At 40.7% G+C, this 16,776-nt stretch overlaps 1 protein-coding gene across 1 annotated transcript; it reads right to left on the bottom strand.

The window, feature by feature from the left end:
* Positions 1 to 1,636: 1,636 nt before the first annotated feature.
* LOC113164874 (sodium/potassium-transporting ATPase subunit alpha-1) lies at positions 1,637 to 16,494 on the bottom strand. The gene is made up of 23 exons (XM_026364405.1): positions 16,338 to 16,494; positions 15,825 to 15,938; positions 12,395 to 12,454; positions 11,039 to 11,140; positions 10,786 to 10,887; positions 10,572 to 10,685; positions 10,320 to 10,454; positions 9,753 to 9,870; positions 9,292 to 9,560; positions 8,897 to 9,205; positions 7,992 to 8,126; positions 7,661 to 7,853; positions 7,397 to 7,572; positions 7,117 to 7,253; positions 6,346 to 6,496; positions 6,053 to 6,221; positions 5,782 to 5,936; positions 5,560 to 5,683; positions 5,117 to 5,262; positions 4,870 to 5,000; positions 4,617 to 4,718; positions 3,278 to 3,369; positions 1,637 to 1,785 (listed from the first exon to the last, which is right to left on the bottom strand). The coding sequence occupies exons 1-23, from the start codon at positions 16,347 to 16,349 to the stop codon at positions 1,757 to 1,759; spliced, it is 3,075 nt and encodes a 1,024-aa protein (XP_026220190.1). The 5' UTR covers positions 16,350 to 16,494; the 3' UTR covers positions 1,637 to 1,756.
* Between the last annotated feature and the right edge of the window lie 282 nt (positions 16,495 to 16,776).

Raw genomic sequence — 16,776 nt, 5'->3', positions numbered from 1 at the left:
TTTCACTGCGAGGAGTTCATCTTTAGCTTTTCACAAACACGCACATATGCTCGCACACACTCATGCTCTTTTCTTGATTTTCTAGTTATCCCTTTGTCTGTCTATTTTGGGCTTTAATCATAACATTTTATTTAAACAAACAACACCATAGGTTGACTTAATTCACAGATGGACACACAGCAGCAAGCATTGTGGAGGATAGTGTGTGTGAATATGCGACAGCTGCCTATAGGCTACATGTGTGGTCTATATATACTGCATTTTTACTTCAGCGAGGGCATTCACATCCATGCATGTGCAATCAGTGTAGCTTGCGTGTTGCCAGTGTTGGTCTATAAATAGCCCAGATTTTATTTAGATGTTGGAGAGAGAGGGGGTAAGAGAGAGAGAGAGAGGGCTCTCAAATGAGTTACCATGGCAACAGGCACATTCAGGGGGAATCGCTTGTGAATGACGGATGAAGGTATGATAATGTTAGTGTTAGTGTCTGTCTGCTGTCCCTTTCTCCCCCTGTTCATTCATTTCATCTGAACCGCTTTAATAATGTGACAATTAATCAGAAAACTATTACAGAAGCAGCACAGACGTCGCTTTTGCGCACTAACATTCACTGTCCTCTTACTCCAACTCTTTTCCTTCTTCTTAATTACATCGACTCACTTTTTGAAGAATCTACAAACCTTCTTCTTTTTCTCTGCGTTTCTTTCTTTTTCCTTCCTATTTTCTTTAAATCCCTTCATCCTTTTGTCTGCAGACTCCTGCTATCTGTCTTACACTAGCACCCTCTGCTGTAAAAGAAATCGGAAATAACTTCAGTGGTTGGTGGAAACATTCATTCAATTTAATTGTTGTGTCGCATGTAAACTAATAATGATATGTACTGTAGTATTTGCTCATTTTGCCTAGTACCTCAAGTGTGTGTAATGTCAGCCATGTGCAACCAGGTTGGTATGATGATGGGATACAGTGCGCACACACACACACACACACACACACACGGGTTGAGTGAGAAGGGGGCGTTCATAATGACCAGGGTAAACACAAAGTAGATAGCACTAGAGTGGTCTGAGTTCATTTTCACCGAGGGCCTCTTGGCATTAGCAGTCAACAGAGCAATCCATTGCAAACACCATTTTGGCAGAAAGACTCTTGAGATAATGAACACACACACATGTATATACACACAGAGACACACACACTGCTCTGACTTTCTTGTCCTTAATATCTGTGCGGTAAATATAAAATCCTGGTACAACAACAACAACAACAACAACAACAACATCAACATCAACATCATCATCATCATCAACAACAACAACAACAACAACAAAACATGCTAGAAGTGCAGGCAATTCATCTGCACTTTAATTATTTTTAATACTTGTCCGCCTCTCAACTCCTCACACTCAACCCCATAGCCATGACTTTTCAGGTGAGTAATCCCACTGCATGGGTCGCTGGATCTGACTCACTGGTAAATATCTATTGGACCTTGAAACAGCATCCTGAATCAAATTCCCATAATGCTCTTTTTACCTTTCATGTAAATTGTGTGTACGGGGAACAAACTTGCAGAGAGCCTCAGCGTACAATAGTACACAAATGTTTTATTGTGAATGACATAAACATCAAGATATTCTTAGTTCATCCATGTTTTATTTTTTTTTGAAGGTGTGACTAACATTTCAGACGAATATGTAACTTGGCAGTAAATAACGGTGAAACACGGATCCCTCCGTGACTGTGTTGTGTTGACTCAGTAGTATGTCTCAAGCTCCACCCAACCTAGAAACCAAAGGAGACAGAATTAGGGATGTTAGAGTTTAGGGGGATGTTTCCCTTCTAAAATGTCTTTCTCAGACAAATCCAAAGAGGGGATATAAACTGGACGGCCAACTTGGTGGATGTAAAAAGGTTGTGACCTTTAACTTGGCACTCAGGCTGTGTTACGGCATAATCGCCAATGTGGACTGACAGCAACTGAAGAAGAAATAAGACTGAACTGGGGTGCACGAGCAACACTGATCATAAATTTACAGCAAACACTGCCATGACTTTCTTAATAATGCCATTAAGAAGTGTGTCCTGCAGGGATATGAAAGTTGAAGGTTGTGACATTTTTGTCTCACAGTTTCTCATTAAATGATGATATCATCCTCGAGGCCATACAAAGTCTCTGTGAGAAGACATGACTAAAAGGAGCAGCTGACACCATGCGCACCTTCCTGTATGTCTTTAGATGTAAACTCAATTGAATAGAACTGTATTATACGTTAGTGTGATTGCAAGGTGTGGATGCTAAAATTGTTATATTTAGCATTTTTTTTGCCAGGCCCCACTGAGCCCAAAGCTACATTTATTTTTAGGCGTGCAACACAGTGGATGCTTGTGTTTCACGGAAAGGAAAAAAAATCACGGGGCTGAAATCATGGTTTCTGCTTTTAAATAGAAGTGTGAAGCCTTGTTTAGCCCAGGGTTAAAAATATTCTAGAGGACAGTTAGTCTGGGACTGTGTACATAGTGGGAAAATAGATTTCTTAAATTTTGTGTGAATAAATGCAGTGAAATGAATCTTAGAACTGTAAATATGTCACGTTTAATTTCTAAGCCTTCATATTTCTTTCATGAAGTACAGAAATTGCTGGAAACCGTCAGTTTGCTTGCTTCTTCTCTCTGATTGTTACACATTATTCTCCATGGATGAGCAAGGGGTTGTTCACTGATCTGTGCTACGGGGCTCAGATGTAGCGGACACACGATCGGTCTCTCACTCACGCACACACATCCACAAACACAGCTGCATCGGAGCCAGCCCTGCATGCAGGTTCTGCTCAGCTCCGTGGGTGGAACGAGGCATTAACAATGGCAGGGTTGAAGGTTGAAATCCCACTGAGCCCTGCCATGTGTGAGTTCACTGGTCTGTGTGGAGACGCAGTTGTGGCAGGGATAACAAACACATGCACACACACAAAAATAGATACAGGGGGGACACACAAAGCTGGGGACACCTGTGATTCATCTTTTCTTTTGGCAGAAAAGATGAATCACAGGTGTGTTCATCTTAATACTATATGTTGTTCACATCACTCACTAAACCATCACTGCCTTGACTCTCTGTAATCAGGGGCCGCGATTGTATAGTTTGCTAGTGCTTTACTGATAAACACTGATGTGATGCAGCATATTTTTATCCCCTGATTTCTCATTTGGACGTAATGAAACAACCCTCCAAATGCAGAAAAAACATAAAAGCAAAAACTGTCGGTAGGGGGCTTACCGCCTGGGTTTCGTCTGAGGATATATCTTCTGGCTTCATCATACAGGAAGATGAGGAGGGAGTAGGGGAAGGCACAGAACCACCAACTTGGCCTAAGGTATGGAAGTACGGACAGAGAGATGGAGTTATAATAGAAATGTGACAGAAAAACAATGAGGCTCAACTAGTAAATAGTTGTCTTATATAGATTTTTTTTTTCCTTAATGATTAATTTAACTTTTCCTAAAAGCAATTGAAATATCTTGAGGGAAGACATTAGAACATAAGTTTATTATATGAGTTTATTTAGAAACTCACAGCATCAGTATATTAATATCTCTCTATCAATAGATCCTGATTATGCAATGCTCCATATGGATTGTTCATTTTAAAAATTATATATATGAGTTCGTTATGACTATGTGCTAATCTCCAGTGTGTTTTGCAGACTTATCTGATGCAGTGAAACACGTCACCTTAACATGGAACAAAAATACCAAAATGTGTTGTTTAAACACCGTCTCCTGATTGAAAGGTCAATTAGGAGATAGCACTCTAACTTTGCCTCTATAAACTGCAAAAACAAGCAAACCGATATGTGCATGCATTATCCAATACCCAAACATTCTTAAAAAAAGTAAAGAGTCAATAATGCCAAGTTGATAAATTTAGCCATCGTGCCATGCCATATCTCAGTACTGAAAAAGTCTGAGGGAGAGAGAGAGACGCAGAGAACCTCAGATGCCAAAAGAAAACAAAGAACAACACAAACACAGAGCAGATGAGACAGAAATAGGGATGCAAGTCTGATTCAAAGTCTGAGAGAAGATAGTCGCCCAGACACATAGAAACAGAGGTGCAGGTTAGCTGAACATCAACACTGACCCAAAGAGTCAGGTGAATGTGTGGGTGAAGAAGGGGAGAAAGGAAAAGGGGAAGACCGAAGCACCAGCACCAGATGAAAAGGTGGTGGGGAAAAAGAAGACACAGGAGAAGGGAAGACGAACAATAATGAGGTGAAGAAGACAAGGTGAATTTATTCATGAAACTTTTAAAAATAATGAGCTTAACGGGCCCTTACTACTTTATCTTTTTCTCTGCTGGTTAAAGAATCTCATTAGTAATATAACTCTTGTGCTTCATTCTGCCTCTGAAGTGGAAATGTTGTAGTGACAGTAGATCATGACTTTTAACAGGATAATAAAGTTAAACAGCAGTCAAAGCACCGGCTACACTGACTGACTGACACCTCAGGAAAAAATCTTTAATGCATTGCCTTTTAGTAGAGATGTACAGTAGTTGATGCTCTTGAGTACTCCTGGATAGATGAACAGAAACAGAGTAAGTGTAATTGACTTACTTGAGAGGGTACATTCTGAGGGCGACGTCCATTCCCGGGCAGTATGACAGGAAAGCAGCCAGGGCTGTCTCCTCAAACAGACCAAAGATGAGGATACGATTCCTGTGGAAGCAAAAGGAATGGTGGCTCAATTTCCTCGCTACTTTTTAATGTTTATAAATATAAACATGCTTTTTCACTGTGATTAATGTCATTAACATCGACAACTCGGTTTGGATGTCAGTGTCTGTACTCTAAAGCCATGCGTACATACTTCATTCCTTGCTGAACAATGGAGTTCCTTCTGGTCTTACAGATGATCAGATCGGCCCACTGGACAATCACAATGCTGACAAAGAAAGCTGTGTGGCAGGTGAACTCAACAATCTTTCTGCGTTCATATGTCTGGGATACAAAAAAAGGAAAAACCAAATTAGCCGTTAAATGAACTATTCATTTTGTATAAGCATTACGTCTTATTACAGACCACAGCGTAATTACAGACCACGAGAATTACTGACCCACTGCTGTCCATAGCTGTCTTCCAGGTCATTTACATATTTGTCATCCCACAGAACTCTGACCCCCAGCAGATCCATGGGGAGGAAGCCATTTTCAGCCAGGATCACAAAGTATGTGAAGAACCCAGCTGTGGCCTGCATCATGCCTACCAGAGGAGAAGAGTGGTTACACTTCAGTGGGTTTCTGTTAGTCACTACTGTACTGATGATAAAGTGGTCACAATTTAATTAGAAGCGTTTTATGTTTCCCACAACATCGACGCTTACTTAAACTGTCAAATCGGAACTTAATCACTGTTATTTCTACATATTAACGTTGTAATAGTTAGCGTCTCGCACATTATCGCCCTCTACAGTACAAAGAGGTGTATTGCAAATATGTGAGTTGCTATGTTGGTGATTAATTAACTAAGAATAATTTAGTCATGATTGGGTATACTTACCAATCTGTCCGTAGGCTATACTAATGAGCCTTTCATTGACCAGTTTATCTGTTTTTGGGTTTCTGGGCTGTCTCTTCATGATGTCACTCTCAGCTTCTTCATAAGCCAGTGAGATAGCAGGGACCTGATAGTAAATTAAAGATCACAGTTTAAGTAATTTATATAAATATATTACATGTTTATACTAAAGTAAGCAGCATGACATATTTTGGCAGAACTCACCATGTCAGTTCCCAGGTCAATACAAAGGATGGTGACGGTTCCCAGAGGCAGAGGGATGTTTGCGATGATGAAGAGGAGGAAGGGTGAGATCTCAGGGATGTTACTGGTCAGAGTGTAGGCGATAGACTTCTTCAAGTTGTCAAAGATCAGACGACCTAACAAAGTAATTTAGCAATTGTTAGGAGAGCGGTATTATGGAGCACTGACAAAGATGCTTGTTGGAATTTACAGTACATCTCAGGATTCTTGAAAGTGCAAATGTTGATCTTACCTTCTTCCACACCGGTCACAATGGAGGCAAAGTTGTCATCCAGCAGGATCATGTCAGCGGCCTGTTTGGAGACGTCAGATCCAGCGATACCCATGGCAACACCAATGTCGGCCTTTTTCAGAGCTGGAGAGTCGTTCACACCGTCACCTGTCACAGCCACAATGGCGCCCTGAATCGAAAAAAGAGAAAGTAAAATAATGTTTTTTATAAAATAAAAATCTAGGCAGAAAAATGTTTAATCCCAATTATTGTGTCAATTATTTTGACAGTCTTAAATTTCTGTTGATGCTGACCTGTCTCTGGCACCCTTCCACAATAATCAGTTTCTGCTGAGGGGAGGTTCTGGCAAAGACAATTTCAGTGTGGTGTTTGAGCACATCGTCAAGCTGCTCTGAAGTCATGTCTTTCAGCTCACCACCATGGACAACGCAGGCCTTGGCATCCCTGAAGAAGAAATCACATTGGCATTAAAACAACAGCTGTAATTTAATGTCCTATTTCTGGAATTAAAGCTTGGGATGTGGTATCGTCAGGATATTACTAAAAGAAAACCATGGAGAACTGGCAAATCAGCAGAACAGAGAATTAATTCAGAAAACGGTCAGCACCAGCCTTGGCGTGACTTAAAGGAAAATTATTACATTGTCAGCAAAAAGCTAAATTTCAAATAAATTGTGTAGTGTCTTTGAGATCTGAATGAATTAGGCTACAGGACGTCTAAACAAGTGACATTTCTCACCAGGTGTAAAAATTATTTCCTGTATAAGGAATCTTACCAGGATGGCAGTATTTCTAAAGTACGACTATGATGTGAACACACAGACTGAAGTTACTTGTAAGCCTCCAGCTTACAACCACATCTAGATTCATCTGTCTGCAGTGCATTAGTGATAAAAGCCTTTCTGCGTGAGTAGATTAGCTTGTGATGACTTCATTTTGCTATTATTAGTATTAGTATTAGGTAAAGATTGATAGCTGTGGCACATTTAAAAGTAGGATTTTATAGAGTTTGTTTTCATGTTTAGAAAAAGATGTCAGCTCAAATCCTAGATAAAAGAACTAACCTGGGGTTGACCTCTGAAACTGGTACATTCAGACGGGCTGCAATGTCTTCAACTGTCTCGTTACCCTCAGAGATGATACCTACGCCCTTAGCAATGGCTTTAGCTGTGATGGGATGGTCACCTGTGACCATGATAACCTGAGGAAAAGAAGCAAAACAAAATCTTAATCTGCAGATCTATGTGTTGATTACAGAATCCTCAAACCAGAAAAGTGTCTTTTTTGGTCATGACCCCCTCTGGGACGTACTAGACACCAGTAAAGGCAGTTACAGTTAAATACCTTAATTCCAGCACTCCTGCATTTGCCGACAGCATCAGGCACAGCAGCACGAGGAGGGTCGATCATGGACATAAGACCAATGAAGCAAAGGTTCTCAGTGGGGAAGTTCACTTCCTCAGTATCAAAAGCAAAGCCCTCTGGGAACTGATCATCAGGCAGGCTGAAATGGCAGAAACCTGAATAAGACAGAAAGAAAATGCTTGTCAGTTCACTGATTTCTTTTTCTCCACCATCTAATCAAAGATTGGTAGAACGGAGAACTACCGAGTACTCTCTCTCCAAGTCCTCCTAGCTCTACATAGGCATTCTGGAAAGCATCTTTCATCTCCTCATCGAGAGGCTGCTCTTTGCCCTGGATCAGGATGGTAGAGCAGCGGTCCAAAATCCTCTCTGGGGCTCCTTTCATTACCAGCAAGTGCTTGGTCTCTCCGGGTGTTGCATTCTTGTGGATGGAGAGCTGTGGAAAGAATGGTTGGATTTAAGTGACTGTTTTCTGGTTTGGACTTAACATAACACAATAAACCCAAACACTAACTAACTAATAGGTCATTCTATACTACTAATATTGTCTTTATAGGACACTGCAATCTTTTACCTGATATTTGTTGGTAGAGTTGAAGGGGATCTCAACAACCTTGGGGTATTTTTCTCTCATGCCACCAACAGATCCACAGCACAGCTCAATACACTTCAGCAAGGCAGCTTCTGAGGCATCACCAGCGACATCTCTCTGAATTCAGAGACAAGAGAGTTGGATTAGTGGTTTTGACCCAGTTATACCATGGATCACATCACACTTCCTATTAATTTACAATGTGTTGTACAAACTGTGAAATGAAGAAAAATGTATTACACTTAGAACAAAAACAGTTCTAACGTGAAACTGAGAATAGTTTTCACCTTTCTACTGGAGGTGACATGTTTTTGAATATAAGAAACTGCAGAAACTGAAGATGCAAGTACGGTATATCTATATACCGTACTTGCCAGTGCTACTTGAAAAATAAATCAATTCCACAGCAGGAGTTGGGTCTGTCTGGCCAACTCTCAACTCTCTAACACCAGCTACATATTTATTAAAAAAAAGGCCTTTAATTAGGTTGAGTGTTTTTCTAAAGATTTGTAGTGCAGTTTGGCTGGTATTGTGTTTTGTTGAATCCAAAGAGATGCTTGCCAAGACATAATGTCAAGATACCTCCTACACAGTCAGTGCATCTCATGTTTCATCTGGCTACAGTATCCAATTCAACATAATGTTTTGAGGAAGAAAAATGTTCCATGAGGAAATGAGGGTAAATTCAGCTCTATGCCTCTTTACAAGCAGGGCTAAGCAATGTTGTTACCAGTGTTATCAAAGTCGCTGTTATTGATATCATCCTCCAGTGGTGAATTATTTATACTCTGTCGTGGCAATCGGAATGAGTGATCTAGAGCAAAACAGTTGGTGTTTGGTAAACAGAGTGTGGAAGAGTGTGACGGGAGATATTGCATGGAATTCACCTTCAGGATAGGAACATGGCTCTGCTCAGCAAGGAAAACTGCACGGTTGCATAGTCCAGCGATTCTGGCCAGGGCTGCCCAGGTGGCTGAGCTCCTGTCGAAGGAGGCCCCGCTCTGGTTCTCTGTGGTGTCAGCTTCATGGATCTGGTTGTCGAACCACATATGAGCCACAGTCATCCTGTTCTGTGTCAGGGTGCCGGTCTTGTCTGAGCAGATGGTGGAGGTGGAGCCCAGCGTCTCGACGGCTTCCAAGTTCTTCACCAGGCAGTTCTTCTTGGCCATACGCTTGGCAGTCAGAGTCAGACACACCTAGACACAGAAAGTGTTTATTAGTGCCTCAGTTAATTCTATTCTAGAAGAAAAGAAAATGCTGTAATATAAACACCACAACTCACAGTGACAGTAGCCAGGAGACCTTCTGGGACATTGGCCACAATGATACCAATGAGGAAGATGACGGCTTCCAGCCACCCATACCCAAGGATGAGTGAGAGGATGAAGAAGCTAACACCCAAAAATACGGCCACCCCAGTGATGATGTGGATGAAATGCTCAATCTCAACGGCAATGGGAGTTTTGCCACCTTCAAGACTGGAAGCCAAGGTGGCGATACGGCCCATTACAGTATGGTCTCCAGTGTTGATGACAATTCCTCGGGCAGTACCTGGAGAGAACCAGACCGTTTTTGAGTATCAGGTATCAGGAACAAGTAAATAAAATAAACATGGACTCATCCAATCGGTCTGGTTGGTCTCCCTAAACTGACCCTGCCTGTCTTCAGTTAATATAATGTTTGGCTGTTTCATCTGTGTGGATCTATACATAACTTTCTCTCTGTGACTTGTTTGCTCTTTACCTTCAACGCAGTTGGTGGAGAAAAAGGCAATGTTTCTTGTTTCCAGTGGATTGTCGTTGGAGAAGTCTGGAGTACGAGTCTGTGGCTCTGATTCACCAGTGAGGGAGGAGTTGTCCACCTGAAGGAGTAAAATCAAAGCATTATATATAATAGTATACATAATGTAAAATATAATATAATATAATAATATATCTATAACGTCATTGTTGTTTTTGGGTGTTGAGGACAAAGTGGAGTTTCAAAAGAAACACATACCAAAAAAAAAGACTTTGATTCAGTCAGTGATTAAGGGGAAGTAAACTAGAGGTTAATAACTCACATTTGTTGACATACTTTGTTTCCTATCAGATGTTAAGCAACTTTAACCACTGACACAATGTGTGACGAAGTCTGGGATTTTCTTCTTAGTATTGACTTGACTAATGTTAGTTTAAAACATGGAACCACACCTAATCTGAAGTGAGTTTAATATTAAGCTAAGTATTAAACCTAAGTCCAGTCTAATCACTGCTCTGTAAGAATGTCTGTTGGCTGAAAGTGAAAAAACAAATCTTTTGAGGTCCAGACCTTGCAGCCGTGAGCAGAGATGATTCTTAGATCAGCAGGTATCCTGTCTCCACCTTTCACCTCCACTAAATCTCCGACCACCACCTCCTCTGCGTTGATACTCTTCTTCTCACCCTCACGGACAACCAGGGCTTGCTGCAGGGAAAAGGGGAAAATATATGTTTAGGCTTCCCACTTTCCACTCAGTGTCAATTTATATGATTATTTATTGTATATTTGATAAATAAATAAATAAATACATAAAAACCTCACCTGTGGGACCAGGTTCTTGAATGAGTCCATGATCTTAGAGCTCTTGGCCTCTTGATAGTAGGAGAAGCAACCAGTGATGATGACGACAGCAGAAAGCACAACGCCAAGGTACAACTAAAGGAAGAGGGACAACGTAATTATTATTTCCTCTTAATTGAACCAGTGAATATTAATTGTTAATAGGTAGATCACATTTGCATAAAGATCTCCTTACATTATCATTAACAGGTTCGTCTTCTGAGGCAGCCTGGATACCATAAGCAAGGAAGCAGAGAATTGCACCGATCCACAGAAGCATTGAGAAACCACCAAAGAGCTGGAAATAAGATAAACAAACATTCAACTGTACCGACTGTATTTGCTGTAGAGTGATTTTACATTGCCCAGGCATTTGAATATTCAGAATAAAGCTGTGTTTGCAAGGGAAATGTTGCTCCCACACATGTGAATTTTAGATGTGAAGTTACCTGTTTGCAGAACTTGACCCATTCAGGTGTGGTGGGAGGAGGCGTGAGGGCGTTTGGGCCATCTCGGGCCAAGATCTCCTTTGCTCTGGTGGCGGAAAGACCCTAAAGAGAAACACAAAGAAAAAAGATTAGAGTTTAAGGTCATGTGTGTTAGCTAAAACGTTTCCTCATGCCATCTTGGCCGATTGAGACAAATAGCGATACGGTTGAGTAACGGGTATTTGTCCTGACTGGTGCATACGTGGGTCTGGCTACGTCTGTGGTAACCAAATAATGGGAACTATTATAGAAAAACCTGTGAGTCCAGTTTTTTTGTTCTGTTACTATACAGCTGCTTTTGTCCTTGTTTACTGGAGGGAAACACAATGAAGGCCAACGCAGGGGCGACGTGTAACCTGCTGCACTGTTGTATTTGGCGACCAGGTACCTTGTAATGACTGTCATGAACCTCAGGAGGTGGTCGATTAAAGTCTGGTTGAAATCAAAACAAAAGAAACCACATCCTCAGGAAGCACAGCCTCAGTCATCTTACAATTACAGGTTAATCTTTTTACAATTCTGTGTAATTAGACAGTAAGAAAATAAAGCTTTTGGTAAATCACAGTTCAGAGATAGCAAAGAGTGGAAAGTGTAAGGTGATCACGTCTTTTATCAGTGAACAGTGGACTGTAACTTTTTTTATACACAGTAAAAAGAGTAGCTTAAGAGTAAAGTGTGACTTTGGATCTCATTGGAGGAATACCAAGAGTAAGGAGCTCCTTTTTTTTCTCTTGTTGGTAGGGTCAACAGAACCGGTGTCGCTGCATGAATGAAGTCTTTGTTTTGGCCAAAACTCAGACGGATCAGATAATCAGTATCAGTAGCATTTGGCAACTGGTTGGTTGGATTGGTTTCTGTGTGTGCTTGGTGAAGCTTGATGAAGAAACACATAGAGCACACTCTATGTCGTGGCTGTATTAACATTTTTCTTGCTTCTCAACTACGGCTGTGCAGACAGTTTAGGGTTCGTCGTCCATTTTTGAGATACTTGTTTTGTAATTTCTGCTGACACCTAAATACTGATTTTGGCAATAAACATATTTCTGATGGTGCTTCTGGTTTTGTGCTCACTGCACTGAAAAGAGAAATGGTCTGGATAATCATGAGCAGTGACTCCTCATGAAGTTACCTTCCACTCATGACAGAGGAGAAATATGTGAGTTCTTTGTGATTTGGGTGAACTGACCTTTTTTCTTAATGTATGATTTTCGCTTACGTCTGCGTTTATTTGAATCTGTGAAACTGTCACCAGCAAACAACAACCCCAGCGTATCGCTCTCACAGGCTCACAAACAAACACACATGCAGAGTGCTCACCCTGTTCAAGTCAGTTCCATATTTTCTGTGAAGTTCATCAAGGGTTAACTTGTGATCGTCCTGTGCAGAGACAGAGAAAAAGAAAGAGATTGAGGGACATTGCGTAAAACAAGCTGAAATCCCTGTCATTTTAAAACCTCAGATATTATCTCCTGTAAGGATTAAAAATGTCCTGTCATATCCTGCAGAGGGACACAGGGAACATAAAGATGAGAGGGCAAAATCAGCCATCTGATCAGGATTATGGATGCACGGTGGTCCATACAGTCTTATTTTAAGATTAGACACAGCAGACATTCGAGTAAAACTAGAGCCCTCTGACTGAAAACCCGCAGGACTAAGCCTCCGTGAGCTCTGTTACGTATGGACTCATCCAGTCAGTTTGCTGTGAACAAACAGTCTGTCCAGCTGAATCTGTGTCACCCAACTGATACAGTGACGTTTGCTCCCTTGAAAATTGCTCATGTGTTTGACATTTGGTTGAGCTCACTGCAGAGTGAAGCCAATTCTTTGCAGCTGAACTCTTGTCAGCGTCAGTATGATCAGAATTGATATCAAGATAATTGTTTTCAGCTCATTTTGATCATGGAGAGTTTCCATCCAGTTGCAGTCTCTTTATTTGTAAATGAAAGAACGGGGGAACTGCAAATAAGAGTGGATCTGCACATGAACAAGCAGAAAAGCTGACACATCCATGTGCCTACACTGTTTTTTTGTTTTTTTTTAAACGCCTACAGTGAATGAATGGAGAGATTTCACCAATATCATTTGGATGTTGTGCAAAAATATGTGACTCCCACCTTCCATTTTTTTTAATACTGTGAAACAACGAAGTATTGTGATCTTTATACAAAAAGCGAGATAGTGAAAGAACACAAGTAAAGATGCCCACACTGGTTTCTGTGGTGATATTGACCTCAAACATGAGACTAATTTCTTAATACACCACTGAAGCAACATTCATCTGAATTTATTTTCCATGTCACTGATGCATTGATAGCTACTTACATTCTGACTCAACCTCTGCTTATACAATGCTTAGTATTATTTGTCTGTTTTATGAATGGCAATGTGTTGCATAACTTTGAGGGTTGTAAAAATTATAATCTACTGTGACATAAATCCTTGAATATTCTTATGCTGTATTGCATTTATTATATTTAATAAGGACTGCAGTTTGTGGTCTTACTAAATGAAGTGTCATTTTACTCCCCTCAGTGACAGCGTCACATTATGTTAGGTAAACTCACTCTGACCTTTTAAAGTTAAATGCCACTGTTTAGAGTATATAGATATATTTTATGAAAACATATATATAGATGATACTCAGTTGACCACTGAAAATCTTCTGTTATTTATATGTAATCAGTCAGGGATGAAAATATGTGCATGGTTGTGCCTTGGCCTGCCACACTTTTGTTTTATAAGCAAGCAAAGTGCTTCATATCAAATGCCATGTCACGCGTAATGTGTTACCACATGCCCCAGACTACTGTTGCTTTCTAAAACAGTTGGTCTTCGTTTTTTTTTTTTTTTTTGTCTGCATAGTGTAAATGTCTTCTCTTGCACAGATACTATGGCTCAAAAATACACACATCATTTCATTGGATGGCAAACAACACACTCCTGGACTAGTTTAGAAAAGGTTCTGATGTTTAACTTAATCAATATTAACACATTTCTATAATTAGCATTAGACCTTTTTCTTTTTTTATGAAATGACAGGCTGCTACGTTGCTATGGGAGTCGTTTCCATTGTCTTAAGCTGGACTTTGATGTGTCACTTTGTGTAATTGCCTGCTGGTGCAATAATCATTAACAAATCTGGTGCATGGAATGCACAGAGACCCATCGACACTATCGCTGCTTTACTTTTACTCTTTAACCAAATTTCAGCCAAAAATATGTCGATTTTCAATATATGCCAGCTAATCCTGCTAATGAACTAGCCTTATTTTGTCATTCTAAAGACACGTTAATTGAAGTTAACTATATGCTGAGGAAGTTATTGCAGAGCCACGACAGAATTACTGTGGCATTGAGATGTCCTTCAGGAGTGCCTGGACTTTGAGATCTACTTACGTTATATCAGTTGGATGGGAATTTTATTACCCAATAACCAGCATTAATGTGCTGTGGTCGATGATAAAAAGCAGAGACTGTTGCTGGATTCTCAAGAAATAAGCAGCAACTAAAGGAAAATTAGAGGATCAATTATAAAACTGGCAATAAGTGACGACATTCAGAGCCTCTTACTAATTGTAGTTTTTGAGAGCACAACATATAAGAACAAACTAATTACAGCCTTTTTTGATGACCTTGGGAATGTCGTCAACCAGAAGCTCAAGTTCACTGTTTCTGGAAAATTACTGAAAGTCTTAATCATTACTTTAATATTATCAGATCGTCGGTGAAACATGTTCAATCTAGTCTAATCAGTGGTTTAAGGTGAACATATTATGATGAACAGTCTGCCTCCACGTGGACTGACCTTGTGGAGGATACGGATGTACCCTAGTTAAATGTGGCTTGTAGTTGTACAAGCTATCTTTAGGGTGTTAATACAGTAGTGAAAAAAGTTTTGGCTCCCACACAAACTATTAAAGCTACAGATGAAACAAAGACAATCTTAACAAATGTAGTTTTACTTTCAAAATGCCTCCACTGTACATTCAGTACATACAGCCAGTGTATGATCACTAATTAGCCTTAATACTAGAGGGCGTCACTGACCTTGGGAAATGACCTCAGCCTGCCACAGACTCACACTGAGAAAGCGCTGACACTAGTGGAAATTGGTCAAATGTTCTAGCTGAGTGCAAAGATGGTAGTTTAGTATCTGCATGATTGTGCCAGAGATACAAGAAAACGTCCCTAATGATTAAGCTAATTGTGATCTGACAGTCTGGAAGGCACTGAGAAGCAGACAATATGCTTACTGGCTATGCAAAGAGGGCTAGTTTGTATGTTTTGAGAAACTGGATCCTCTGTAATGACAACAGAGCCTCTCACCCAACATCTCAGCGCTGTAAGTCAACATGGATAAGCATGACTTAGAAGTTAAGTATAGCTATGAACTGCCTAATAACATGTGACAGTGCATGCGGCGGTGTAAGTAATAATTATTTTGAGATGTGCTGCAGACAGCTACATCTAATGTGACTGGCTATGAGGTCAAAGTCGAGGTTTGTCTCCACTGTGACTGTGTCATTGTTGTGACAAATGACAGTGACTTACAGTAACCAAGAGTGTTAACATGGTCTCAATAAGACTGTTATTATGTATGAGCAAGCAATATGTGTAGGAGGACATGTTTATAAAGTTCAAGACGGTCAATTTAGTTAATTTTTGAGCATTGTCATCTTGTAAATATTGTTCTACTCTCCCATTTAAGTCCTCAGGCGGGATCCACTTTTGTTTGTGTACTCACCAGATCAACTTCTTTCTTCAGCTCATCCATATTCTTCTTGTTCCCTTTACCTTTCTTGCCTTTCTTTTCCCCGCCATCTGTAGTTGGTGCCAGTTCGTAATCATCTTTCCCTTTCTGGATGAAAAAAAAAGTGAGGCAAAATGAATAATGCAGAGCACATGTAGCAACACTTCCCTAAAGCTTCCTCTTTTGTTACACACATAAGAGCAGAAAGCAATATCAACAGTGCTGTTCAAACATGCAGTAAAACGTGTTAATCATTGTCAGAAAGACTGTGAATTAGTCTAATGATAATCTATAATTTAATCTAAAGTTTCACAAAGTGAGAAAAATAAAAGCACAAAGAACGCTCGCACAGCAGATTTCAAAACTAAGGTACAAAGTACGCCATGCAATCCACAACTTAACCAATAACTCAAAACTGGAGAAAACAGCCTCATTTTAAGCTAAATCTAAAGAGTCTTAGAAACCAGGCCAAAGCATGTGACAAAGTTGGGAGGTAGCAATACTTACTCCCAGCCCCATGGTTGCAATGCAAGTCTGAGAACAGTCAATCCAATTGTCTTTTTAAATTGCAACTTTCCTACTCCGCCTCTCTCTCACACACACACACTCTCTCTCTCTCTCGCTCTCTCTCGCTCTCTCAGCCCTGTTGCGTCCTGTGTCTTCCGCACTCCCCAGAGCAGAGAAGATAGGTTGCTTCACATTAACATCCCTTTATAGCCACAACTGGTTCACCTGGTTTGAGAGGAGGAGCTTGGGGGAAGGAGCGGGTTGGTTAGGGGGGGGGGTGGGCGGGTGCGGTGGTCGGGGGTGAAAGTGAACAGGTGAGTGTCAGTGTTGGAGGGGGTGGGGTGGTGGTGGTGGTGGGAGGAGGGGTGTAGGAGGCACGCAGGAGAAAGGGGAGGGGTAAAGCTTGCTCAACTTCCCTGTTTTGTTCTCGCTGCTTCCC

Source organism: Anabas testudineus, chromosome 2 (genome assembly GCF_900324465.2).
Source record: "Anabas testudineus chromosome 2, fAnaTes1.2, whole genome shotgun sequence".
Classification (NCBI taxonomy): Eukaryota; Metazoa; Chordata; class Actinopteri; order Anabantiformes; family Anabantidae; genus Anabas; species Anabas testudineus.
The sequence above is the reverse complement of the archived record's forward strand: the minus strand, read 5'-3'. Positions and strand labels throughout refer to the sequence as shown.